General features: G+C 35.1%; 1 protein-coding gene and 2 long non-coding RNA genes across 7 annotated transcripts in view; 2 read left to right on the top strand and 1 right to left on the bottom strand.

Annotated features, from left to right (window-relative positions):
- Positions 1-23,073, top strand: part of rgs14a (regulator of G protein signaling 14a) — a 438,366-nt gene extending 415,293 nt beyond the window's left edge. For 3 of the 4 annotated variants that reach the window (XM_087280203.1, XM_087280201.2, XM_087280200.1), the window contains exons 4-14: positions 616-708; positions 2,941-3,084; positions 5,435-5,602; positions 5,943-6,021; positions 11,881-11,984; positions 12,318-12,533; positions 14,889-14,962; positions 16,511-16,637; positions 16,750-16,825; positions 21,705-21,779; positions 21,917-23,073. In XM_087280203.1, coding sequence (XP_087136329.1) covers positions 2,941-3,084; positions 5,435-5,602; positions 5,943-6,021; positions 11,881-11,984; positions 12,318-12,533; positions 14,889-14,962; positions 16,511-16,637; positions 16,750-16,825; positions 21,705-21,779; positions 21,917-22,056 — 1,203 coding nt within the window. In that variant the 5' untranslated portion in view covers positions 616-708 and the 3' untranslated portion in view covers positions 22,057-23,073. 4 annotated transcript variants of the gene reach the window in all.
- Positions 5,313-12,515, bottom strand: LOC147840747 (uncharacterized). Its single transcript, XR_015507193.1, has 2 exons — positions 11,675-12,515; positions 5,313-9,539 (listed from the first exon to the last, which is right to left on the bottom strand). It is a non-coding gene; the product is annotated as an uncharacterized LOC147840747 (long non-coding RNA).
- Positions 23,074-26,375: 3,302 nt separating the features above from the next.
- Positions 26,376-27,500, top strand: part of si:ch73-302a4.4 — a 6,261-nt gene continuing 5,136 nt past the window's right edge. For both annotated transcript variants that reach the window (XR_015507125.1, XR_015507124.1), the window contains exon 1: positions 26,376-26,405. This is a non-coding gene — a long non-coding RNA (si:ch73-302a4.4). The remainder of the gene's footprint in view (positions 26,406-27,500) is intronic.

Genomic DNA, 27,500 nt, shown 5'->3' with positions numbered 1-27,500 from the left:
GTTTAATCCCCTTATAAAAGTGATTTCTGCCTAATAGGTCCACATTAAAAGTGCTTTAAAAAAATTACATTTCAAATTTAATCTTTTATGTAATCTCAGTTGAAACATGAAGACAGAGCAAACTTTTTAAGTGTGCATTAATATTCACAGTCATGCAGCTTGTTGAAGACGGGTCTCCTATTATTTCTTAAATGGATGTTTTATTGCTGTTTGACATTTGCATAATGACATTATGACTTTACTCAAGCTTGAACAGATCAACATTTCAGGTTACAGAGGGTAGTTGTCTGCGTTTGCACGTTGCAGATTCACAAAAGCATGTACGACTGATGATACGATGCCAAAAATGCTTTTCAAACTTAAGAGATTTTGTCTTGTTTCTAGTCTAAATATTTTTTAAAAATCTTAAATTAATAAGCATTTCTAGACCTGCAGAAATTAGTGTCCTGTTTTCAGAAATAAAGAGTCAAAATTAAGTGAGTTTTTCCCAAACAAACCAAATAATTGTTGGTCCAAAGGAAAATCAAGTTTAATTTGCTGACCCCACTGTCAGATTATTCAGCTTGTTTGAAGGAAAAACTCACTTCACTTTAACTCTTGTCTTATGTCTTGCAGGAGTTTCTCAGATCTGAGGTCAGTGCTGAGAATATTCTCTTCTATCAAGCCTGCGAGAAGTTCAAGAAAATCCCCACGAGCCGACTAGAGGAGGTATATTTTATAACGATGGTTTGTTCTGTAGACTACCGAAAGTATATAGCTTAAAGGGGCTAATAATATTGACCAAAATTATTTTCAATTAATATTGATATCCGAAATAACAAATAAGACTTTCTCCAGGAGAACAAATATTATCAGGCATACTGTCTAAATTTCCTTGCTCTGTTAAACATCACTTGGGAAATATAAAAAAAAGAAAAAGAAAACAAAACGAAATTCAAAGGGGGTGAATAATTATGACCTCAACTTAGAGCTGCACGATTCTGGCTAAAAAGAGAATCAGGATTTTTTTTTTGTTGCCTAAATAAAGATTTTCTCACGATTCTGTCGATGTAAAATAAAGATTATAAGTGAATTGGCTATTATTATTGCTATTCTCAAACGTGCGGTAAAGCAATAGGCTTTGTGTAGCTGTACTGTCGGTAAAAATGCTAAATTTTGTATAGACCTGGAATGGTGGACTTGAACAGGATTGTTCACCCTAAAGTAAAAATGTACTCAATGTACTCTCCCTCAAGTCATTCCAAACCTTTATGAGTTTCCTTCTTCAGGTGAACACACAAGAAGATATTTTGAAGAATGCTGAAATCCAGCAAGCATTGATTTCCATAGTATGAAAAACAAATGGAAGTCAATGGTTACAGCATAGGTCTCAAACTCAATTCCTGGAGGGTCGCGGCTTTGCACAGTTTTGCTCCAACCCAATACAACACAGCTGATCTAGTAGTCTTGAACAGCTTGATTAGTTGGATCAGCTGTGTTTTATTAGGGTTGAAGCAAAACTGTAGTAGTAAAAGTTTATTGTCCTTGACAGGAGATTTGTCATGGGCATCGCCATATTGCTGCAGACATTCAATTAAACAAACAATAAAAAACAATACAAAATACAACAATTACAAAATGTATAATACTAATTAAGATAGACTCTTATTAAATAAACCCACTGGAACAGGTACAAAGGATCTCTTATAGCGGTTTAACCTACACTTTGGGACTCTATATCTTCTACCAGAGGGAAGCAGTTCATAATGTGGAAACAAAAAATGAGTTGGATGGTTTCAATCCTTTCCACCTGATTGAGGACACAGTTCTCATATAAAACTTGAGGATTAAGATATTCATTGACAATTTTCCATGCTGTCTTTAAGAGATGCATCAGTTTAGCTTTACACTGAACAGATAGGTTGCCAAACCACACTGTGATGCCATACCTGACAATGCTTTCAAGAACTGCTTTATAAAACAACATCATGAGCTTCTTGTTAACTCCAAAAAGATGCAAGCTCCGCAAAAAATACAATCTCTGGTGTAAACGAGAACAAACCCACTCAATGTGTGTTTTCCAAGTGAAAGAACTGTCAATGTAAATGCCCAAGTACTTATAGGTTTCTGACAGTGATAGGATGGTCATGTACAACCTGTAGACGATGGTCACCTCTACACTTTAGGTCAAATTCCATCTCTTCTGTTTTCTTAGTATTTATTTTTAGCTTATTTCTATCACACCTCTCAACGAACTGACTGATTTCTGACTGATAGATAACACCAGTATCATCAGAGCTGCGGCCCTCCAGGAATTGAGTTTGAGACCTAGGGGTTACAGGTTTCCAGCATTCTTCAGAATATCTTCTTTTGTGTTTTACAAATTATAAACAACTACATGAATCGAGAGATAATAATGACAGAATTTAAATTTTTGGGTGAACTATCCCTTTAAGGGCTTCGTGTAAGTGCTTACCTCTGTAGCTTTCAATGAAAATGTATGAAGATGTGTCTAAAACACTTCCTTTTTATCTGGAGTACTGATGTATCCAGTTACCACACCATTATAATTTTAACAACCATCAAATTGAAGCACATAACACAAACAAGTGATATAATAACCTGAAAATGCACTTTTGACAACCGCAGTTCAGCACTGAATCATCATTGTGCTGATATGCTTATATTGGACAGATAACAGCAACATTTATTTCTAGAACACGATTAAATACAAGATACGAGGTGTTTTATCATATTAGAAGTCCTTCTCCAAAACCACAGGCTACCACAACAATAGTCCAGCTTCATATTCACTAAAGCTTTGGAGATTAGTGTGTGTGTGTGTGTGTGTGTGTGTGTGTGTGTGTGTGTGTGTGTGTGTGTGTCATCTGTGCTGTGTATGATTTTAATGTTCATTCACAATGAGAAAATGACTGCAAAATGATGTCCTGTGTTCATCAGATGAAGAAAGAGGCGCGTTTGATCTACGACACGTTTCTGTCTGAAAGCTCTCTGCATGCGGTGAATATCGACGATACGGCGCAGACGGAGGAGCGTGAGCTGGAGACGCCCACGCCTGACATGTTTAATAAAGCTCAGGCACAGGTGCAAAAATCACACTGCATGACAAAAAAATCACACATGTTCATGAGGGTGAGGATGCCATGGCACAGTTATTTTTGCTCAATTACATCATCAAATGAGTTGTATGTATATAGAGATGCGTAGATTACACTCACTGATTACAAATTACATCGGTTTAGATTACCATTGTGATGATGTTAATTTAGTTAGTTCATTTGGATTACATTTAGATTACTTTTGCATTAAGATATTTTTGCTTAATTAAAAAATGAGTACTTTTGGATTACATTTGAACCACTTTTGTAATGCTAAGTAATTTTTGCTCAAAAGTGAAAGTTAGTTATTTTGGATTACATTTAGATTACTTTTGCATTGAGATATTTATGCTCCATCAAATGAAAAAAAAAGTTATTTTGGATTACATTTAGATTACTTTTGTGATGCAAAGTAATTTTTGCTTAAATGTAAAAATAAGTTGTCTATGTAGAGCTGGGTAGATTAGTTACTGATTACAAATTACATCTGTTTAGATTACTTTTGTGATGAGTTATTTTCTTCAGTCAAATGAGAAAGGAGTACTTTTGGATTACATTTAGATTACTTTTTCATTTGATCGAGCATAAATATCTCAATGCAAAAGTTATTTTGCATGACATTTAGATTACTTATGATGCAAAGTAATTTTTGCTCAATTAAAAGTTCTTTTGGATTACATTTAGATTACTTTTGTGATGCAAAATAATGTTTGCTTAAAAGTGAAAGTTCGTTTTTTTGGATTACATTTAGATTATTTTCTTCAGTCAAATGAGAAAGGAGTACTTTTGGATTACATTTAGATTACTTTTGTGATGCAGAGTCATTTTTGCTTGATTTAAATGTGAAAATTAGTTTTTTGGATTACATTTAGATTACTTTTGCATTTAGATATTTTTGCTCAATTAAATGAAAAATGTATGCTTTTGGATTACATTTAGATTACTTTTGTGATGCTTAGTAATTTTTGCTTAAATATAAAAATGAGTTGAGTGTATATAGAGCTGGGCAGATTAGTTACTGATTGCAAATTACATGACATTTTGTGGTCTGTAATATAATTTCTTAGATTACACATTTATGATAATGTTATCTGAACACAATTGGATTACATTTAGATTACTTTGGTGATCAGATATTTTTGCTCAGTCAAATAAAAAAGTGCTTTTGAAATATACAGATAACTAGTCATTAATTACAAATACTGATTACAAATGACATGACAAAATTTGGAATCTGTAATATGATCAAGACAGTCTGTAATTTCTAAGATAGCACATTTATGATAATGTAATCTGAATACATTTGGATTACTTTTGTTATGATGAGAGTTACTTTCACGTAAATGAAAAACTAGTGTTTTTGAATTACATTGAGATTACTTTTGTGATGCAGAGTGATTTTTCCTCAATTAAATGGGAAAATTTGTGCTTTTGGGATTATATTTAGATTACTTTGGCTTGGAGTTAATTACACTCAAGTGAAAAATGTATGCTTGTGGATTACATTTAGATTACTTTTGTGATTTTCAAATTTTTGCTTAAAAATAAAAATGTATTATCTATATATAGAGCTGAGTAGATCAGTTACTGATTACAAACTACATGATAATTTGTGGTCTGTAATAGAATTTGAATACATTTGGAGTACATATAGATTACTTTTGTGATGATGAGGGTTATTTTCACTTAATCGATCCTGAAAAATGAGTGTTTTGGAGTACATATAGATTACTTTTGTAATGCAAAGTAATTTTCGCTTGATTAAATGTAAAAAAAAGTTAGCTCTTCTGGATTATATTTAGAGTTTGCACTCGGTTAATTACACTCAGTCAAGTGAAAAATATAAACTTTTGGATTTCATTTAGATTGGTGTTGTTATGCTAGCTCAGTTGTATATAGAGATGGGCAGATTAGTAACTGATTACAAATTACAACTTGCAAAAGTAATCTAAACGTAATCCAAAAGAACTCCTTTTTCTTAATATATACAAGTATATATATATAAATATATATATATATATATATATATATATATATATATATATATATATATATATATATATATATATATATATATATATATATATATATATATATATATATATATATATATATATGAACCCTGTGTTAAAACCTTTTTTTGGATAATATTAAATGCATGCAATTATTTGCGCATCTATGCAAATAAACAGTACTTGAACCAAAAAACTGAAATAAAAAAAAGCTCAATCTTTAATTAGAAAAGTGTGAAGATAATATTTTGAATCAAAGAGTTCTGTCTGTAAATGCTGAAAGACAGTCTCCAGTGGTTTCCAGTAATGGTTTATCATTTGCAGATCTTCAAGCTGATGAAGATGGACAGCTACACCAGGTTTGTTCGCTCTCCGCTCTACCAGAACTGCATGCTGGCTTGTGTGGAGAGTCGTCCTCTGCCCAGCATCGGGACCCCGGAGCCCAAGAGCAAGATGTCCAAAAAGAGCGCAACGCCGCCCAGCAACAGAAAGGTGATGCATTTAAAGACATAGCAGGTATAATAGTCAACATTCTGGCTCAGAATGAAAATTAAATAGATTATTTACATTGGTCAAAATTATTAGCATTTTTTTTTAAACCTGTGATGTAGTTTTATTGTTTAGATATTGTTTAGTTCGTTTAGTGTGTTTCCTGATGTTTTTATGTAAATTAATGGTGCAGTTTACTAATTATTAGCAAATAGTTTCCACCCCGGAGTGTTGTAGAGTCTGTGAGTGTGGGAAAATGATGGCGTGTCTTTGAGTGAGAAACACACAGACCACAGCAGAAGAAGGCCTTATGTGTGTGCTCATGTGCGTGTGTTTGGAGCAGAGCGTGGAGCTGAAAGTGCCCTCATCAGACAGCAAGACCAGCCGGAAGAAGAGGTTAGAGAACAGAGGCTCATGGGGAGGTACATCTGACTCAGCTCTGCTCTATCAGTGTGTCTGATCTATACACACACACACACACACACACACCGAGATACACAGACACACACCACTGCTGCTGCTCACTCTATAATACACACACACACACACACACACACACACACACACACACACACCACTGCTGCTGCCCACTCTATAACACACACACACACCGCTGCTGCTCACTCTATAACACACACACACACACCGCTGCTGCTGCTCACTCTATAACACACACACACACACACACACAATACTGCTGCTGCTGCTCACTCTATAATGCGCGCACACACACACAGACACACACACACACACACACCACTAATTCTGCTTACTTTATAATGTGTTCACATGATGCTTACTGTAAAATACACACACACACACACACACACACACACACTCGCACAACTGATGCTGCTTATGGTATAATGCACACACACACACACACACACACATTGCTAATGCTCACTGTATAGTACACACACAGACACACACCACTACTGAAGCTCACTTGACAATGCACGCACACACACACCACTAATTTTGCTCACTATAATGCTCGCACACATCATTGCTAATGCTCACTGTATAATACACACAAAGACACATCACTGCTGCTGCTCACTGTGAAACACACACACACACACACACACACACACACACACACACGCACACACACACACACACACACACGCATACATCAGCAGTGCCATTTTCTTTACACTGAACATTCATTGACATTAATACTGCAGTGAAGTGCAGCAGTTTCAGTTTAACTCCTGAACTAGAGTAACAGGCTGTGATATCTGCTTCCAGATCTGTTTTCAGCTGAAAAGTTGCCAGAATTGGTGTTTATATATGGGCGATATACAGTTGAAGTCAGAATTATTCATCCCCTTTGAATTTTTCCTCCTCCTTAAAAATATTGGTCCCACTTTATATTAAGTGTCCTCAACTACTATGTACTTACATCAAAAAAAAACAATGTACTTACTGTGTTTATAATGTATTTGAGAACACTTGGGGTGCTTTAGAGTTGGGATAGAGGTTGGGTTATGGACAGGTTTGGTGGCATTGGTAGGTTTAGGGTGGGTTAAGGTGTAAGGGATGGCCAACAGTGTATTTACAAATGCAATTACAAAAGTTAATTACAGATGTAATTACATACATGTATTAAATCAAGCATAAGTACACAGTAAATGCATGTATTTACACAATAAGTACATTGTAACAAATGATTAATTCCTGTGTAAGTACATATTAGTTAAGGCAACTTAATATAAAGTGGGACCAAATTATTTCCCAAAGGATGTTGAACAGATTCAGGAAATTTTTACAGTGTGTCTGATAATATTTTTTTCTTCTGGAGAAAGTCTTATTTGCTTTATTTCGGCTAGAGTAAAAGCAGTTTTTAATTTTTTAAACATCATTTTAAGGTCAATATTATTAGCCCCTTTTAGCTATATACTTTTTTCGATAGTCAACAGAACAAACCATCTTTATACAATAACTTGCCTAATTACCCTAACCTGCCTAGTTACCATAATTAACCTAGTTAGGCCTTTAAATGTCACTTTAAGCTGTATAGAAGTGTCTTGAAGAATATTTGGTCTAATATTTTTTACTGTCATCATGACAGAGAGAAAATGAATCCATTATTAGAAATTAGTTATTAAAACTATTATGATTAGTAAATCTGCTCTCCATTAAACAGAAAAAATAAACAGGGTGTCTGATAATTCAGGGGGGACTAATAATTCTTACTTCAACTGTATATTATATCACAAGAAATGATTGAGCTCATGTCCCAATGGTGTAACTTCTCTTTTTCTTCTTTTCTTTTTTAGGAGGGTAATACCATCCAGCCCATATGAGAAAACAGAAGTGCTTTAGGACTCTGGATGGATGTAACTATTGTTAAGACCTTAAAAATGAGGAAGCTGCATCGAGTTTCATGCTCATGCTGAGATCTGATCTGTGCATCTGACACTGGCTGCTCAAAACTGCTCATGCATACAAAATTCAACAAACATAAAACTGATATCTCCTACACACACACACACACACACACACACACACACACACACACACACACACACACACACTTCATCAAAAGACAGAGTTAACTGCTGTAATCATTAGTGTTGTTTAGGCTTGTCACAATAATCAATATATGGACTTCAATAATCAACATATGGCACAAAACATGGACATGAGCTCAATCAACAATAGTTGCATCCATCCAGAGTCCTAAAACACTTTTACTTTCTCATATACAGTAGGCTGGACGGTATTACCCCCCTAAAAAAGAAGAGAAGAAAAGAAAAGTTTACACCATTGTGTAGTCTTTTTTTTTTTTAATTGGAGTGTTTGAAATTAATATTTGGTAGGTTTTTTTTGTACTATGAGTTTAAAACCCAATAGTGTCAGAAACCTTTAAAATTAATTGAAAAAAATAAAATAAAATAAGAGCAAGAGAGAGATCTCCTGGCCCAATATAGCAGCATCCGCTCTATTCTTAGTGTCTGAAGCAGCTGGTCCAAGGATCTTTCTGAACCCCTTAATTTAGAGAAGCTGCTCTGATCTGATTGGTCAGATTTCACTTTGCTCTTCTCTAATTGGTCTGATCTGTATCTACTATGCTTTAATTGTTCAGACTTGGTTCTACCTTACTCTGATTGGTCTTTCTGATTTACTGTGCTCTGATTGGTCTATACATTGCTCTTAAAGGTCATATCTGATTCTTCTCTGCTCTTATAGGTCAGAGATATGAAGCTACTCTGATAGGTCAGATCTAGGTTTACTGTGCCTTGATTGGTCAGATCTAGCCTTGCTGTGCTCTGTATGATCAGACCTGCCTTTACTGTGGCCTGATTGGTCTGATCTGGATCTACTATGCTTTAACTGATCATACTTGATTCTACCTTGCTCTGATTAGTTGTCTTGATTTTTCTGTTCTCTGATTGGTCAGATCTAGCTCTGCATTGCTCCGATTGGTCAGATCTGGCCCTTCTGTGCTCTTATTGGTCAGATCTGAAGCTATTCTGATAGATCAGGTCTGTGTTTACTGTGCTTTGATTGGTCAGATCCAGCCCTGCGTTGCTCTGATTGGTCAGATCTGAGTCTACTATGCAATTATTGTTCAGACTTGGTTCTACCTTGCTTTGATTGGTCATTCTGATTTTCTGTTCTCTGGTTGCTCAGCTCTAGCTCTACATTGCTACGATTGGTCAGATTTACCCATTCTTTGCTCTTATTGGTCAGATCTGACGCTACTCTGATTGGTTACATGTGGCACAACTCTGTCCCAATTGGTCAGATCTGGCTTTACTCTGCTTTGATTGGCCAGATCTGGCTTTACTCTGCTTTGATTGGCCAGATTTGGCCTTACTCTGCTTTGATTGGCCAGATCTGGCTTTACTCTGCTTTGATTGGTCAGATCTGGCTTTTTTGATCTACTCTATTTGGTCATATGCCTCTGTCTGCTGTGATTGGTCCACCACTAGGGCTGTAACGATACACCAAACCCACGATTCGGTTCGTATCACGATTTTTGACCCACGATTCGATTCGTATCACGATTTTTTATTTTATTTTTTTCGTGTGGGGTGGGGAAAAAAAAGATTTTTAAAACTATTTTTAATTAAATAAAATTTGAAAAATCTTTATAAACTAAACATCAAAGAACAATATTAACTATGCAAATTATTAACAATATAAATAGCCATATATAAAATAAATAAATAGGCAAAGCTATATCACTTCTGTTTTCTTTGTAACAAAATACTGTTGAAAAACCAAACTAAACTCCATTGTTTAGATGGTTCAAGCATGTTGAAAATTATTTTTCAATCAAGTTCTCTTGCATAGAAAAAGTAAATTAAATAGGGATGCTCATTTCGTTAATTTTGCTAACTGACAACCGCCGCTCATTAATCGGTTATTAACGGTTAACTGGTCAGATTACTATTAATTTTATATTAAACAAATTGACGTGTCTATTTTGTGTATGACACATTAAATAGTGCATTTTAAAATACTGATTTATTTTTAAGTAGTTAACAACAGAGCATCTTCACGCACCTGCAGTGTTTAGCACAGAAGAGCAGAATAATCTAAATAAAATGATTAAAATAAATAGGACTGCCCTAAATTATTTTCACTTAAATAATTAATTTATTTTACAAAACGAAAATACTGACCGATTCTTTTTAATAACCGGCATAGGCTTTTTTTCCAATCATATGTTTATTTCTTCCGTCAAATAAAAATCGCAGACTTCCTCAAATTGCTTGCTCCACGGAAAATATGCATTTATTTAATGCCCCGCTGTTATTATTATAATCACAAAACCTTTTACATTTTAATAGAAATCCTTATTTTAAAGATTATGTCCTGATATAGCCTATGGTTTCCTCTCTCTCCCTCGCGGTTCAAGTGCGCGCGCTGCCTGATGAAAAGACAACAACACGCGCGCATATGTTGACTTTTTGTAAACAGTTTGTTTAAATATGATATTGCATTAATCTGCGTACATGCTTTAAGCTGTAAAATAAAAAGTAAAGCCTATTTGTTGCATTTATTACGCAGATCCAGGTCAACATAAGCGCTGGTTTAGTATCAACAGGTCTGTAGGCTATCAAACAGCAATATTCTTCTTCCATTTTGCTTCTTTAGCAAATGTGTCTGTAGGCACGGGTTATACGTTATCATCCCGCAAATTAAGTATGCCTTGCAGTTAAACAAGTGGCCGAAAACAAGGCGCACCTTACTGCCTTTATGTTGACAAGGAAAAAAGAAGAGGCGCGGTCCTCTTATAAACGACTGAATCAGCTGGATATCGATTGTGCAAAAGTGTTGCTGTCTGTCTTGTTACAATTGTAATATTTAATACTATTGTTATATTCAAGATTTGTATATTCATACAGCTCTGGATAACTTAAAACAACGATTAGACCTTCAGAGCGGTGTTAATGCGTCCTGAAGTAAAGCGAAACGGCTATAAACTCCAGCAAGATAGAGTGATTATATGCAGAGCCATATACCTTTATCTCTAAATAAAGTAGGCTATAACTATAGAAACTGTGTTTATTTTAACTGAAAGCTTCGTCGTGTTTTCTGACCGCACGCACCTGTCAGTCAGCACTCTCAAAGGTTCAAACAGAAAGCGCACAGCGCGGTTACAGAAAAGTTTGCGCTGTTACCTGACATCTGGTGAACGCCCATCCCTCTCTGCGCAGCCACATTAACAGTGTGAGCAAATCATCGTATATGCGCTGAAAATCCGGCCGCTTTGACAGCATTGGCAATGTTTCTGGCGTTGTCTGTTGTCAAGCGGGGTTAAGTTGGTTTTGTTTTTGATATTCTTGACACATTCAGACGGCCCCTTACTAAGAGCTCCGTGCGAGCTCTCCCGGCTAAATATTGCGAGGGCTTAAACGGAGCAGTGCTTGTAATGTCGAACGAAAAAAAGTGTTTAATTAGCTCAACTTTTGCAGGCACGCGTGACGTTATTGGAAAGGTATGACGGGGTGGGTGTGTCGCGATTCTCCCTTATCACACCGCGACACAGGATCGTAGATCTGAGTGTCGCGATTTCGATTTTATATCGTGTATCGTTACAGCCCTATCCACCACTTCCTGCAAATTCCTAAACACACTGCGCTATAGGATCCTTTTACATTCACAAACATCTAAATAGACACTACATGAAGGATAATATCTGGAAAAGCACAACAGACGCACTAGCTTTTATTTTCATTCTGTTTTCAGCTATTGATCATGAATTGGACTAACAGTGTGTGTGTGTGTGTGTGTGTGTGTGTGTTTGTGTGTGTTTTCAGCGGATCAGTCATTTGAGCGCATGGCAGTATCTCGTAAGGAGTCTCAGATCTCGGTGAAGTCTAACAGCAGTCTGGAGTTGGTGTCTGGATCCGGCAGAGCGGAGGTAAATCAACAAAGCACATATTTATTGAAAGGGGAAGAGAAACCTATTTGTAACTTGTGTAATAACTACAGTAGATATTTATAAATGATATTGGAGAACATTTATATTTAGGAAATATTGTTGGCGTAATATTAAAAAAGGATTCTTATTTTTAAATATTTATATTTGATCAAATTGAAAGACTTTTTATCAGTGTTATCGTTATCTTTTGTTATTGTTATCTTTTCCAAACCGCGGTAAACCTTGAAACCAATGCCCATGCCTAGTCTGGAGTGTGGATGATCACTACAGTAGTCAGTGGTGCTAAATGCTGATGTGTTGTTGTTGTGTCAGAACGGGCGCTGCAGTGTTGCCGTCTCGGATCCCGAGGCCTTGAGTTCTGGATCTCCAACCGCGGATAAATACTGCTGCGTATACCTGCCGGACGGGACAGCCAGCTTGGTGTCAGCCAGAGCCGGTCTGAGCCTCAGAGACATGATCAGCAGCCTGTGTGAGAAAAGAGCCTTTCCTCTGCGGGACGTCCTGCTATACCTGCGGGGAAAAGACAAGGTCAGACATTAAGACTAAGATTGTTTTGTTCAAAAGTGTATTTGATTGAAGATGTAAGAGCCACAATTTGATTTAGTATAATTTATTAATAATGCTCAAATTCATGTACAGTTTACACATGTTATGTTTAGTTGTGCTCATTTGCTGATTTCACCCCTACTCCTTTACTTGTGATGGTTTGCTCTGCCTTTATTGGACTGTTTAAAGTTATATTATGAGATATGATAGTGAAAAAGATGAAGCAACAAAGGTTTTTTTGACTGGAGTGCATGTGAATTCAGTAAACATCTTTAATTAGAATGAAACCAGAGTTAATTTATTGCTATTAATAAAATTCTGATAATACATTTCATATAAAAAATGCAATACAGTTTCTTTTTTTAGACCACAAACAAACAAACAAACAAAACTCGTCCCACTTATATGACTTTAGGTTCTATAAAAAATATGTATAATATTAGAATAAAATATTAATAAATAGTATTATACAAAAGGAATTATGAGAATGAAAGGCAGAAATTAGGGTAATTTCTATACTTGTAAAATAACTGAAGGGTCCATCTTCTTTGTTATCTAAAACAGGTTGCCAAGTAAGATAAAACATATAAGTAAATCCTCCTATAATATATCGGGTTTTTTTCCAATTTTTTTCTTTAAGGTCAAGTGCAGTAAAAGGTCAAGTGGTGTAAAAACAGAGGATTTCCCTTCCATTTGAGCAATATTAACCTTCTATTGTGATGTTTTTATCAGTTTTGCGTTTGTTTGTTTGTTTGTTTGCTTGATTGGTTACCCAAGAGTGAAAATTCTGTCATCGTCAAGTGTTTTTTTTCTTGTGTTGAACACAAAAGAAGATATTTTGAAGAATGGTGGAAACCAGTAACCATTAACTTGCATAGTAGGAAAAATATACTGTATGCTGTGGGAGTCAAGGTTTAAACTCCCCTAATGTGCATTTTTTATTTTATTTTATTTATTTATTTATTTATTTATTTATTTATTTATTTATGTTAACCATAAAAAAATATATTTTGAAGAATGTTGGAAACCGGTATCCATTGTCTACCATTGTGGGAAAAATGTATATTTATATTTTAAGGTTTGCAGCAGTTTTTAAAATATCTTCATTTGTGTTCTACTGGAGAAAGAAACTCAAACGACCTTTTAATATGCATTGTTTAATTTATTTATGATAAAAATAATTTATATTATATTTTTTATTTTTGATATTTTTATTATATTTTTTATTTATTATATTATATAATATTATATTTTTATTATATATTTTTTATTTTATTATATTTTATTTTGTTAAAGTATATTATATTATGTTATATTTTATTATATTTTTTATTATATTATATTTTTTATTTGATATCATATTTTTATTATATTATATTATATTTTTATTTTTATATAATTTTTTATTGTATTTTTATTTATTATACTATATTATATTTTATTATATTTTTATTTATTTTGTTATGTTTTATTTTTTATGTTAATAAAGTATATTTTATTTTATTATATTTTTATTTGATATGTTTTATATTATATTATATTATATTATATTATATTATATTATATTATATTATATTATATTTTAGGAATACTAGATTCTGATTGGTCAATCATGACACACACACACACACACATACACATGCACACATTGCAAATTCAATTAATTGTTCAGCCCATTATACTTGCTTGTAGATCAATGTATTACTTGAGTTTTGTCATCGTTGAATGATCAATGTTTCACCCGTCTCATGTTTTACCCATCTGCCATTCACACAAGCTAATAAGCTGGATCAGGAATAACATGCCAGGTTTGTTTAGCACGTATAATTAAGTGTCATCTATGTGAATATGCAAAGAGGAATCTTGTAATGCTTGGAATATTTATAAAGCATAAATAAAGGAAATAAAATCGGGCCCAAAACTGAGCCCTGTGGCATGTGAAACACTGTAACACTTTTAACATAAGATACCAGCATTTAATCATTTATTTTTTTGTAAGATGCACATTTCTTTCCCCAAAATATAAGCAGTGAAATGCTGATTTCTGTACATGTGAAATAATGACTTTAAGCATGAGAGCATCTGAGTACTGTTGTTTTGTTTTGTGAATGGGAACACATTTAAAATGAATAAAGAATGTCTTTGCAGCTGTTTATTTGGCTTTTGAGTGTGTGCAAGTGGTTCTCTGGAGATTCAACAATCTCCACACTACTGTTTTTATTGGTACAAATAAAACGCATATATACGAGTTGTCTTGGTACAAAAGTTTTATGAAAGGTTATTGATTTTTATTTGAGTATTTATGAAAAGACTGAGTAGTGTTTGTGTTTGTGTCAGCCTCTGTCTCTGGATCAGGACTGTTCAATGTTTGGAGATCAGCAGCTCAGCCTGGAGCTCAAAATCACTTTTGCGTGAGTCTTTTTCTCTCTCTCTCTCTCTCTCTCTCTCTCTCTCTCTCTCTCTCTCTCTCTCTCTCTCTCTCTCCTATGGGTTAAAGGTGCAGTATGTAAGTTTGACACCCAGTGGTTGAACTAGGTATTGCACTCCTGGATCAAAACAAATGCAAGTGCAGGTTGCCAGATTGAGAAGCAAGTCTGACAATCAAGCCTAAAGGCTGATTTAAATCATGTTCTATATACATTTTCCATATTAAAATAAGTTTTTGTTCTAACCAACACCTGAAATTTATATTTAAAAAATAGTTTCTATTTCTCACAGCTGCACAATGATCAGCTCAGCTACAGCTCATGTGCTTTATTCAGTGTTTAATGCTAATAGTGTTAGTCTGAATGCTGTTTTACATGACATTTATTGCCATACTACTGAAAGCAGCAGCAGCAGATAGTCCAGCTCAGATATGGACAATAAAATAATCTGTCTGAAACTGAACTTTAGATCTGAGACTCAGTGCAAACCAACACATATCAGTGATTCAGCATCTACAATTAATCATGTTCAAGAGGTTTAATGTGTTTTAGATTATAAAGCTTAGCATTTGACTGGAGTGCAGTGAGTGCACTATTCTGTGCTTCTGAATGGCTGTATTTACATTTCTGACGGGTTTCGTCTGGTGCAAACAGCCTAATCACTGCATATCTCGACATGTAGCATGTTGCTAGGACACTTGAGTAACCTGCTCACCTAATGTTTACACTCGTAATATTTACATTATTTTCTAATTAATAACCTCATGTGGAACTCTGAATCTGCATCTCATTTCGGAGTCTGCCACTGTCCACTGGAGGTCACATTTCAGTCACGGACGCATGCTTTCAGAGCCTTTATGAATGAATGAATGAATGAAATGTGCTGTTTTCCACTATCTGGCAACCCGAGTGCTGAAATATAATTGGCTAAACTGGCAGTGGGCGGGTTAAAAGAACCAAAACAAAGACAATCATTCCGGCACGTAACGCACATGTTCAAAGCAGAATATCTGACTTCAGCATTGTTTTCCAGACAAACAAGAATGTCCACTGAGCATGTCTCTGAATATCTGCACACGTATTATGGTACTTTTAAGCTGTAGAAGAGTCAAAATCTGAAACACAGCATCTTTAAGGCCTTTAAAAGTAAAGTTCATTCAAAAATGGAAATTTACTCTCCTGCAGGTGATATTTTAAAGAAAGCTGAAATCCATCGACATCCATAGTATAGCAAAAACTAATGCTACAGATGTCAGTGGTTACAGGTTTCCAGCATTCTTCAAAATATCTTCTTTTGTGTTCAACAGAAGAAAGAAACTCAAACAGGTTTGAAACAAGAGTAAATTGCAGCAGTTTTAGTTTTTTGGGTGAACTTTCCCTTTTAAAGTGGCCTTAAATCTGGGAAGCAAGACTTAAATTCATATATACTGTGTGTGTGTGTGTGTGTGTGTGTGTGTGTGTGTGTGTGTGTGTGTGTGTGTGTGTGTGTGTGTGTGCGTGTGCGCGTGTCCTTCTGTCTGTCTCTGTATGCAGGCTGGAGATAGCATTTTTAGGAAGGACGATCGGCATCATAGCGAAGTCCAGTAAGAGTGTTGGTGAAGCTCTGTCGTCCGTCCTGGAGAAGCAGCAGCTGCGGCCGCAGGATGTGCAGCTCTCTCTGGTGCGCAGATACACAACACCTTCTGCTTCAATCACACACATCAGCAATGCTGTAAAGATACTCAAATACATAATCAACATTCATCTCTTTTTAAATATTGTTTGTGTTCCAGAGTGGCTCAAACGATGCTCTGAACATGAGCACCAGTGTGTTTCGTCTCGCCAACAAAACAGTGCGCTTGGACAGAGGTGTGTGTGTGTTATTAGTAGCCACAGACAGATTATTAGAAATTAAATAATAATATTAAAATAAGAAATGATTAGTTAATATATCTCTTTTTTTATTATTTAGCATGAATTAAAACATTATACTTTTTAAAATATTTTATTTACATTTGTAATAATAGAAAAGTTATAATAAATTACAACATTTGCTAAATTATTAATATTGTTTTTATTATTATTATTATTATTATTATTGTTTTATTATTATTTTATTATTATTATTATTATTATTATTATAGTTTTATTATTATTATTATTATTATTGTTTTTTATTATTATTATTGCTGTTGTTGTTATTTTATTATTATTATTATTATTATTATTATTATTATTGTTTTATTATTATTATTATTATTATTATTGTTGTTTTATTATTATTAATATTATTATTATTATTATTATTATTATTATAGATTCTTTTTAGCTCTGCTTTTTAGTTGTGTATTTATATATATATATATATTACATTTAATAGTAGTTTGTAACACTAAGTTTATGCTTACAATTGTAAAATATATAATGTGTATAATTATAAATAAATATACATAATTATATGCATAATTATCAGTCAGTTTATTTAAAATTAAGTAATACTACTAAAATAAGAAATCATTAATTGATATCTTTTTTTATTTAACACGAATACATTAAAGATGATCAATATTATGTTTACATTTGTAATAATAGAAAAGTTATGATAAATTACACCATTTGCTAAATGTTGTAAATTATTATTGTTGTTATTGTTGTTGTTGTTTTTGTTATTATTATTATTATTATTATTATTATTATAGATTCTTTTTAGCTCTGCTTTTTAGTTGTGTGTATGTATGTGTATATATATATATATATATATATATATATATATATATATATTACATTACATTTAATATTAGTTTGTAATACTAAGTTTATGCTTACTATTGTAAAAATATAACGTGTATAATTATAAATAAATGTACATAATTATATGCATAATTATCAGTCAGTTTATTTGAAATTAAAAACTACTAGTAAAATAAGAAATTATTAATTGATATCTCTTTTATTTAACATGAGTGCATTAAAGATGATAAAGTTTTTGATTACATTTGTAATATAAGAAATGTTATGATAAAATACAACTTGCTAAATGTTGTAAATTATTATTATTATTATTATTATTATTATTAATATAGTTTTTAGTTCTGATGTTTAGATGTTTATTTACCATTTATCATACTTAATTTGTTGCACTAAAGTTATGTTTACTATTATGAAGTATAGAATATTATTAATATTTATTTGAAATTAATTAATAATATTTATAAATAATAATTTAATAATTGTTGCATTGTGTTTAATGTGAATATATTAAAGTTCTGTAATGTTTAGTATTTTATTTACATTTGTAATATTAGAAAAGACGTTAAAAAATACAGCAAATAGTTATGTATAATTATAATAAATATACATATATGCAAGTAAATTATACGCACAATAGTTTATCAGTGACATTTATTGTATTAATTACAATTTGAGGGTCTGCTTATTATAAAATGTTATGTAATTGCTCAGATGTTGCTTTAGTATGTCAATATAAATTGTTCCTCATTTATAAATGAAATAAATTTGAACTAAATATGAACTGGATCATTCTTTGAAGCAGAAACTAAATGCATAAGCTTAACACATTTTAACATGAGAGAGAGTTAGAGTTAAGATGATAAATGCTGGTGTATTTCTTGTAGTGCAGTTGTGCAGCGATGCTCTTCTCTGCTGTCGGCTCGTGTTGCTGCTGTTGTTTCTCTGCTGTCACTGCAGTGTTTCACGCTCTGTGTTCAGATGCAGCGCTCAAACCACAACTCATTCAGAAACGGTCAAACTCAAACTCATTAACATGCACAGAAATCAGCCAATCACAGCAGAGCTCATTTACATGCAGGAAACAACATGATCTTGCAAAGTCGTAAAATAAGATGGTAGCACTTTAGGTCAGAGTTCATGCTATTAACCACTGGCTTATTACCTGCCTATTATTAAGATATTAACTGCTTATTAGTATAAAGTTGCATGATCTTATACTGCATCCCTAATACTACCCAAAACCTAAACCCAACTTCTACCTTCCTAACTATTAATAGACAGCGAATTAGTAGTTTATTAAGCTAGTAGTGTTCGGTAATGGTTTAACACTGTGAATTGGGTCCTAATTTAAAGTGTTATCAATAACATTTGTTAAACGCTGTAATCTTGCAATTGAAAGTAATTTAAATGTAACATTTATTTTAAATTTAAATATATTTTAATAAGTCTAAAGTAAACGTTTAAGATGGTAGTTAAACTGTAGATTATATGCTTTTGTTGCATGCAACTACTTCGGTCCTGCCAATGATCCTGAATCGTTTTTAAAACATAAGTTTGGTAGAGCAAAATATTTTAATGTGATCATAAAAAATATAATCTAATTGTATTTTATTTTATATAATGGCACAGACACGCACAACAATGCACTGATCATCAGCCTGACTGCACTGTGCAGGAGACAGCAGCTCCACCAGACCCACACACACAACAATACAGTCAGCAGACTGATGGACATTCTCCCTTCGTACGTGTCATCAGAGGGGTAAAGCCCCGCCCACTAGTGATCATCTCTCCCTCATTAGCATAAGAAGTTAGTCTTGTTTTTGAATCTGCCACTATACTAACACACAGGCGTTTGTAGCTCCGCCCTCTTCTGAAAAGAGCTCAATTTAATTTGCATTTAAAGTGACAGGCGTTTGTAGCTCCGCCCTCTTCTGAAAAGGCATTTGTAGCTCCGCCCTCTTCTGAAAAGAGCTCAATTTAATTTGCATTTAAAGTGACTGGCATTTGTAGCTCCGCCCTCTTCTAAAAAGAGCTCAATTTAATTTGCATTTAAAGTGACAGGTGTTTGTAGCTCCGCCCTCTTCTGAAAACAGCTCAATTTAATTTGCATTTAAAGTGACTGGCATTTGTAGCTCCGCCCTCTTCTGAAAAGAGCTCAATTTAATTTGCATTTAAAGTGACAGGCGTTTGTAGCTCCGCCCTCTTCTGGAAAGAGCTCAATTTAATTTGCATTTAAAGTGACAGGCGTTTATAGCTCCGCCCTCTTCTGAAAACAGCTCAATTTAATTTGCATTTAAAGTGACTGGCATTTGTAGCTCCGCCCTCTTCTGAAAACAGCTCAATTTAATTTGCATTTAAAGTGACTGGCATTTGTAGCTCCGCCCTCTTCTGAAAAGAGCTCAATTTAATTTGCATTTAAAGTGACAGGCGTTTGTAGCTCCGCCCTCTTCTGGAAAGAGCTCAATTTAATTTGCATTTAAAGTGACAGGCGTTTATAGCTCCGCCCTCTTCTGAAAAGAGCTCAATTTAATTTGCATTTAAAGTGACAGGCATTTGTAGTTCCGCCCTCTTCTGAAAAAAGCTCAATTTAATTTGCATTTAAAGTGACAGGCATTTGTAGCTCCGCTTTCTTCTGTAAAGAGCTTAATTTAATTTGCATTTAAAGTGACAGGCGTTTGTAGCTCCGCCCTCTTCTGAAAAGAGCTCAATTTAATTTGCATTTAAAGTGACAGGCGTTTGTAGCTCCGCCCTCTTCTGAAAAGAGCTCAACTTAATTTGCATTTAAAGTGACAGGCGTTTGTAGCTCCGCCCTCTTCTGGAAAGAGCTCAATTTAATTTGCATTTAAAGTGACAGGCGTTTATAGCTCCGCCCTCTTCTGAAAACAGCTCAATTTAATTTGCATTTAAAGTGACAGGCGTTTGTAGCTCCGCCCTCTTCTGAAAAGAGCTCAATTTAATTTGCATTTAAAGTGACAGGCGTTTATAGCTCCGCCCTCTTCTGAAAAGAGCTCAATTTAATTTGCATTTAAAGTGACAGGCGTTTGTAGCTCCGCCCTCTTCTGAAAAGAGCTCAACTTAATTTGCATTTAAAGTGACAGGCGTTTGTAGCTCCGCCCTCTTCTGAAAAGAGCTCAATTTAATTTGCATTTAAAGTGACAGGCGTTTGTAGCTCCGCCCTCTTCTGAAAAAAGCTCAATTTAATTTGCATTTAAAGTGACAGACGTTTGTAGCTCCGCCCTCTTCTGAAAAGAGCTCAATTTAATTTGCATTTAAAGTGACAGGCGTTTGTAGCTCCGCCCTCTTCTAAAAAAAGAGCTCAATTTAATTTGCATTTAAAGTGACAGGCATTTGTAGCTCCGCCCTCCTCTAAAAAGAGCTCAATGTAATTTGCATTTAAAGTGACAGGCATTTGTAGCTCCGCCCTCCTCTAAAAAGAGCTCAATGTAATTTGCATTTAAAGTGACAGGCATTTGTAGCTCCGCCCTCCTCTAAAAAGAACTCAATGTAATTTGCATTTAAAGTGACATTTAAAGTGCCATTATATAAAACAAAACGCCACAATTAGGATCAAAGCCTGACAGGGTCAGTTTCAGAGAGCTAGAGAACGTTATCTGTGTGCTATTCTCAGCTCAAACTGAAACACACTTTCGAGACATCAGTTAAATAAAGGGCAGACAGTAAAACAAGGGCAATTTGTGTGGGGAACTTGCAGACTTGGCAACCCAACACATTTCTTACAGTATTTGTGACTATTAATGTTTGGTAAGATTACAGTAAATTAACATTAATTAATGCAAATTTTTCAGTCTTTAGAGAAGCAATACTGCATTAAATGTTGTGATTAAACTATGAATGATGAATAATTATCCTCTGAAACTGCTGCAATTTCTTCTTCAAGCGATTTTCATATCCTGCTGTTAACCACTTGTAGCTTATGCAATGTCTGTATTAAATTATAAATCACACTAATAATACTAATGTGTGTGTGTTTCAGCTGCTCTGGAGATTCAGACCTCTTCACCATCAGCCAGAGCAAACAGCAGAGGCAGAAAACATCAGGACGTGGACGGTAAAACTCACAATAATCAGACTAGAACCCTCACTCTAGTGTTCACTCTGAGAGCAACCTTTGAGTTCAGATGCCTTTAGTTTTAGTTTTGGTAGTGTTGTGTAGTAGATTGAGTGTTGTGTTGTGTGTGTCATCAGGTCTGGTGGAGCTGCTGAATCGAGCGCAGTGCAGTCGTGCTGATGATCAGCGTGGGTTACTCACTAAAGAGCAGCTGGAGATCCCGCAGTTCCTGCAGCTGCCAGCAGGAGGAGCGGAGGACCAGGAGTGCGCACTATAACACACACACACACACACAGACTGCAGGAGTGAAGCTTGACACTGCTTCAGCGTGTGTGAGTGCTGTGTTTGCCAGAGTATACTTGTGTGTTTTGGTTTGTGTGTCTGTGTCTGCATGTGATAGTGAGTGTTTGTGTAAGGGTGTTGTGGAAGTAAGTGTGTTTCTGTGTGTGAATGTGTGTGTTTGTGTGTGTGTATGACAGTACAGATTGTTAACCCTCAGAGTGTGTGTGTATATTGTGTATATTTCAGTACAGAGCTCTTGTAAATGCACAGATGAATGATGGAGGATTGTCTTAAAGGGACAGTACACCCAAAAATGAGTACTCAGTCATCATTTCCTCAGTTTCCTTCCTCTGTTGAATGCAAATGAAGATATTCTGCCATTGACTTCAATGGTATTTTTGTTCTTGCTCTAAAAGTCATCGACTTCTTTTTTTCCAACATTCTTCAAAATATCTTCTTTTGTGTTCAACAGATGAAATTCACAAGTGTTTACTTTTGTGAAATTATAAAATTAAAATTTTCGCATGAACTGCCCCTTTAAATAAATTAAAAACAAAGCAAAAACAGCTCAAACTACATTTCCCCTCTAAAAAAAAAAGACTATTTATTTTCATATCAGGTTGTTGTTGTGTGCCATATGAAGTTTAGCTTGTATTTTCCAGCACATGTTTGATTTGGAAACACATTTGAGTGACTTTATATGGGGTGTTTTGCTCAGATGACTGATTAAAGAGGCTGATGTGGGGAATGTGCACGGTGTGTGTGTGATGCATGTCAATTTTCTTGCACTCTTTACTTCATGTGGTGAAACTCAATCTGATATGAGAGGGGGCGAACGCAGATCTAAACATCAATCTTCTCTCGTTTACACTCTGCAGGGTGTCATTATTAATCAGCAGGACTCTTATTTTGCTTCTGCTACTTTATTTATTTATTGACATTTTTAGTGCAGTGTTTTGGTTGTTTCTGTCAAATGAAAGCATGCACTGGACAATAAAACAACCAGAGCACATCCATTATTGCAAGACTGAGTGAATTCATGATCATTCTCAACATTTATTAAAATATTGGTTGCCCAAAAGTCAAATGAACCCTATGAGTATGCACGCATATATTTAGCCCATCATTATTTTTGTTTATTCACTCGAGTAGATGTGTGTAAATCTATATTTATTCAGTTTTAAATTAATTTCAGTAATATTATTGACTAATATGAGAATGTTCATCTGATTTATTGTCAATGCAGTTTGTACGGTATATATTTTCAGTCTTTTAGTAGAGATATTATATGAGAGACTTGCTTTGTTTTCCAAATAATGTGGACCTAATTGGATTTGCATTTTAAACGTTAAATAAAAGTTGAAAAGATGTTATTTTTTTAATTCACATATTAAGGTTTTAGTTAAGATTGTCACGATTACCAGCAATCTACAACCAGAGATCGCAGGTAAACAGTCCCTTTCACATGAACTACAAATCCACCAGGTTATGGCTAGGCCCACGCGGAATTTGCGCGCGCAGAATTTCACAGAATTCCGCAGATTTTTAGCCCATCATTAATTCTGTTAATTTACTTGAGTAAATGTGTAATTCTGAATTTTAGTTTTTATTCAGTAATTTATTACTTCTTATTTCATATATTAGGGTTTTAGTTATGATACCCCACTGGATACTCCCAAAATAATTCAGCAGAAATCCGCAGATTTTTACCAAATTTCTCCGCAGAAACAGCAAAAAGCATCCGCAGATTCCGTCTGGCCCTGGTTATGGACTACACATCCAGTCATGCAGCACACACACCTGCTCCAACTGTCCTCTGATTAGACTTGCACAGCTGAAGCTGCTCACAGACTACATAGAGGAGACTTGGAGCAGGTGTGTGTGTGCTGCATGGCTGAATATGCAGCCTGATGTCATGAGAAAACGTACGTTTATTACGTTTTGCCAGTTTAGTGGCTAATTCGTACGAGTTCGGTCATACGAAATTGTAAGATTTAAAAAAGGAGGTGTGGCACCTAACCCACCCCTAAACCCAACCGTCATTGGGGGATGAGCAAGTCGTACTAAATTGTACGAATTAGATCGTATGAATTAGCCACTAAATCAAAAAGTTACGAATTGCCGTGAGATTGGGTTGGAATATGTAGTCCATAACATGGTGGATTTGTAGTTCATGTGAAAGGGAGCTGTATCTCTGGATGTAGATCGCTGGTGATGGTGACATAAGCAAACAGGGTTCAACAAATAAACAAAGCGAGGATCAAAAACAAGACAAAGAAAAATCACGTAGTGCCACTAAAAACAGTAGACACGAGGTGAAGAAATGAGAGGTGCTCTTATAGTCCATTAGTCTGTGAGCAGCTTCAGCTGTGAAGGTCTAATCCACAGGTGTCAAACTCAGTTCCTGGAGGGCCGCAGCTCTGCACAGTTTAGTTCCAACCCTAATTAAACACACCTGATCAAACTAATTGAGTCCTTCAGGCTTGTTTGAAACCTGCAGGTAAGTGTGTTGGAGCAGGGTTGGAACTAAACTGTGCAGGGCTTCGGCCCTCCAGGAATTGAGTTTGACACACCTGGTCTAATCAGAGGAGATTTGGAGCAGGTGTGTGTGTGTGTGCTGCATGACTGAATATGTAGTTCATAACACGGTGGATTTGTAGTTCATGTGAAAGAGGGTGTTTACCAGTGATCTCTGGTTGTAGATCGCGACAATGATACTCTCGAAATGATTCTGCAGAAATTTGCAGATTTTTACCAAAATTCTCAGCAGAGATGGCAACAAACGTCCGCAGAGTCCGTCTGCCGAGGCATTTAACCCATGTGTGCTGCACTGGGGTGCGTTTCCCAAACAACAATGTAACTCGCAGCTGAACTATCATAGTACGATGCATCGTTTGGGATAAGAACGATGTGGTGACGAGTGTTTCCCAAAACCTGTCGTTTCTCTGTCGCAGATCATCATCTGAACCACGTTAGTTACAACGTAAAACGTCCATAATGACTTCTCTAATGAAGTGGAGGAACCACTTCATTAGAGAAGAACCCCATCATTTATTTATTCAAATGATATTGTTTTACACGCATTTAAAATAATCCAATATTAGTTTTGGTAAAAGCTTGCGTCGCTTTCCAAAATAACTGAAATATATATGAACGACACATATAGAGCCTGTGTTTCCTTTAGAAATATTATTGAGAACATTACATATTCTGTTCTAAATTAAGATGAAATCACTTACAAAAGCTAACACATATTATTTATTTATTCATATATGATATTAGAATGAGGCGATTTATTTAGACATTAAATTTAATATTTATTATTTATTACGAAATGAAGAAAATCTATTTTAATAATGATGATGATGATTATTATTATTATTAATAAGTAGGATATTGTTTATTTATTTTTTATTTGTTAATCTACTTTTACAAATCACTGCAGAAATAAAATGGTAATTCTTATGGTTTAATAAAAATAGATTTTTGTAAATCACCAGGCGAACCCCCTTCATTGTCCCTGACCCTCACTCAGAGAACCACTGATATACAGTACAGATACTTAATAAATAACCTACTAGAAATGAAAAGCATTGACGTATGCTTTCTTTTTTGTTTTTACTAGCTTTGGAGACGTAACATAAATCCCGCTTTTAAATATTAGGTCACCTTCAGCTTTCGTCATTGCTGTGTTCAAAATGACATCGATGTTTTTAAAGTGCACTGCAAATGGAAAATCACTTCTCTGAAGGCATCCATTAGCCCACATATTTAATTTCCTTTGTTAAGGACAAAGATTTGCTTCAAAATTCAGTTCTGACCTCCAGCAGAGGAATAAATGAACACTAATAATGAAGTGTGGTCAGCAAACGGAGTTATCTCCAAACACACGTCCTGTTCTTATCCACATATGCTGATGCAGACGTCTCCAAAACCCCACAGCTGGACACGTCTACACTTGTGTTTATTATAAATCTGCAGATAATCAATAATCCTGCTGATAATAATCACATTATACAGATCAGTAAGATCCACAAATCTTGTGTATTATTAATCACCTGTTTCTAAATGGTCTGTATCTAAAAGTGAGGGGGACAAGGTACCCCCCCAACCCCTCCGGCTTGCTACACTCCTGGTGAATGGTCCATGGTGTGTGTGTGTGTGAGAGAGAGAGAGAGTATTAATGGATCATGAGCTGTAGTGTTTGAGAGAGAGAGAGAGAGAGAGAGAGAGAGTGTGTTTGTGTAATTGTGAATGGTCCATGATGTGTGTGTGAGGGAGGGATGGAGCGCCAGCGCTGTGTGTCGGAGGATTGATTCACTTTCAGCTTCACACAGGAGGAAGGTAAGAGACTCGGCGTTCATTCACTCTCTCTGTGTGTTTACTGGGTTTATTATGGATACACTGTGTGCATGTACTGTAATGCTCTCCTGTGTGTGTGTGTGTGTGTGTGTGTGTGTGTGTGTGTGTGTGTGTGTGTGTGTGTGTGTGTGTGTGTGTGTTTTTTTGCTGCTTTGTATTCATCTGCTCACTCAGAACTCAACACACTCGGATGCTCCTTGTTTGACCGTGGATGTTTGTGTGTTGATTGATGATGTTTGTCTGTCATGTGTGAATGTGTGTGTCAGATCATCATGTGTGTGTGTGTGTTTGAAGGTTTAGTGTTAAAAATTAATGGTGAAGAACAGATAAAGGTGTGTGTGTTATTAAATCTGTGCTGCAGCTCTGACTCAGCGATGGAGAATATACAGTATATACAGCACATTTGAGGATGTACGAAGGTGTTTTGGCTTTAAAAGTACTCATGAAAACGAAACTAACCATTTTGATTTTGTTAGCTCACATTGTGGTGAACAATTCATCTGTGCAGCTCATTAAGAAATAACATAGTTTGCCCTTGTAAGCTTTAATTGAAATCTGCAAATGCACTCCCCCCTTGTCTTCAGGTAAATCCTCAGATTAGGTCTGTCTGAGGTATTGGGCGGGGCTAACATACTTAACCACGCCCATCCAGCTGTCAGTTATGACATCAAACAGAAATGGTGTGGAGGAGGAGTCTGTTAGGTTGTAATAACTCTCCCCAAACCCTTTTCCCCATCTTTCTGAATGACACACCTACTTTACTACATCCAATCAGCTCACAGTAGATAAAAAACAAGCCACACCCACTGCTTTCTCATTTAATATCATGTTTATCTATGAACTGCGTTACAATACAGAAAAAAACAATGGTGGCAGCTTCCTCTTCATGCGGACTTTAAAAGTGTAGAAGGTACATGGTAACTATAATGTACCAATTCTTACTATTAACCAGTGTCTTATTGCCTGTCCATTACTAAAGCTGCCTCAGATTCAGTGGAGCCATTTCACAAGACTGTTATGATGTGTTTAACACTCATCAGCATCTTAAATCCTTGGAAGCTTTTTAATATTTAGACT

This window comes from Danio rerio, chromosome 14 (genome assembly GCF_052040795.2).
Source record: "Danio rerio strain M-AB ecotype USA chromosome 14, GRCz13ab, whole genome shotgun sequence".
In the NCBI taxonomy this organism is placed as follows: Eukaryota; Metazoa; Chordata; class Actinopteri; order Cypriniformes; family Danionidae; genus Danio; species Danio rerio.
Note: the sequence above shows the minus strand (reverse complement) of the source record. Positions and strands in the feature narration are given on the sequence as shown.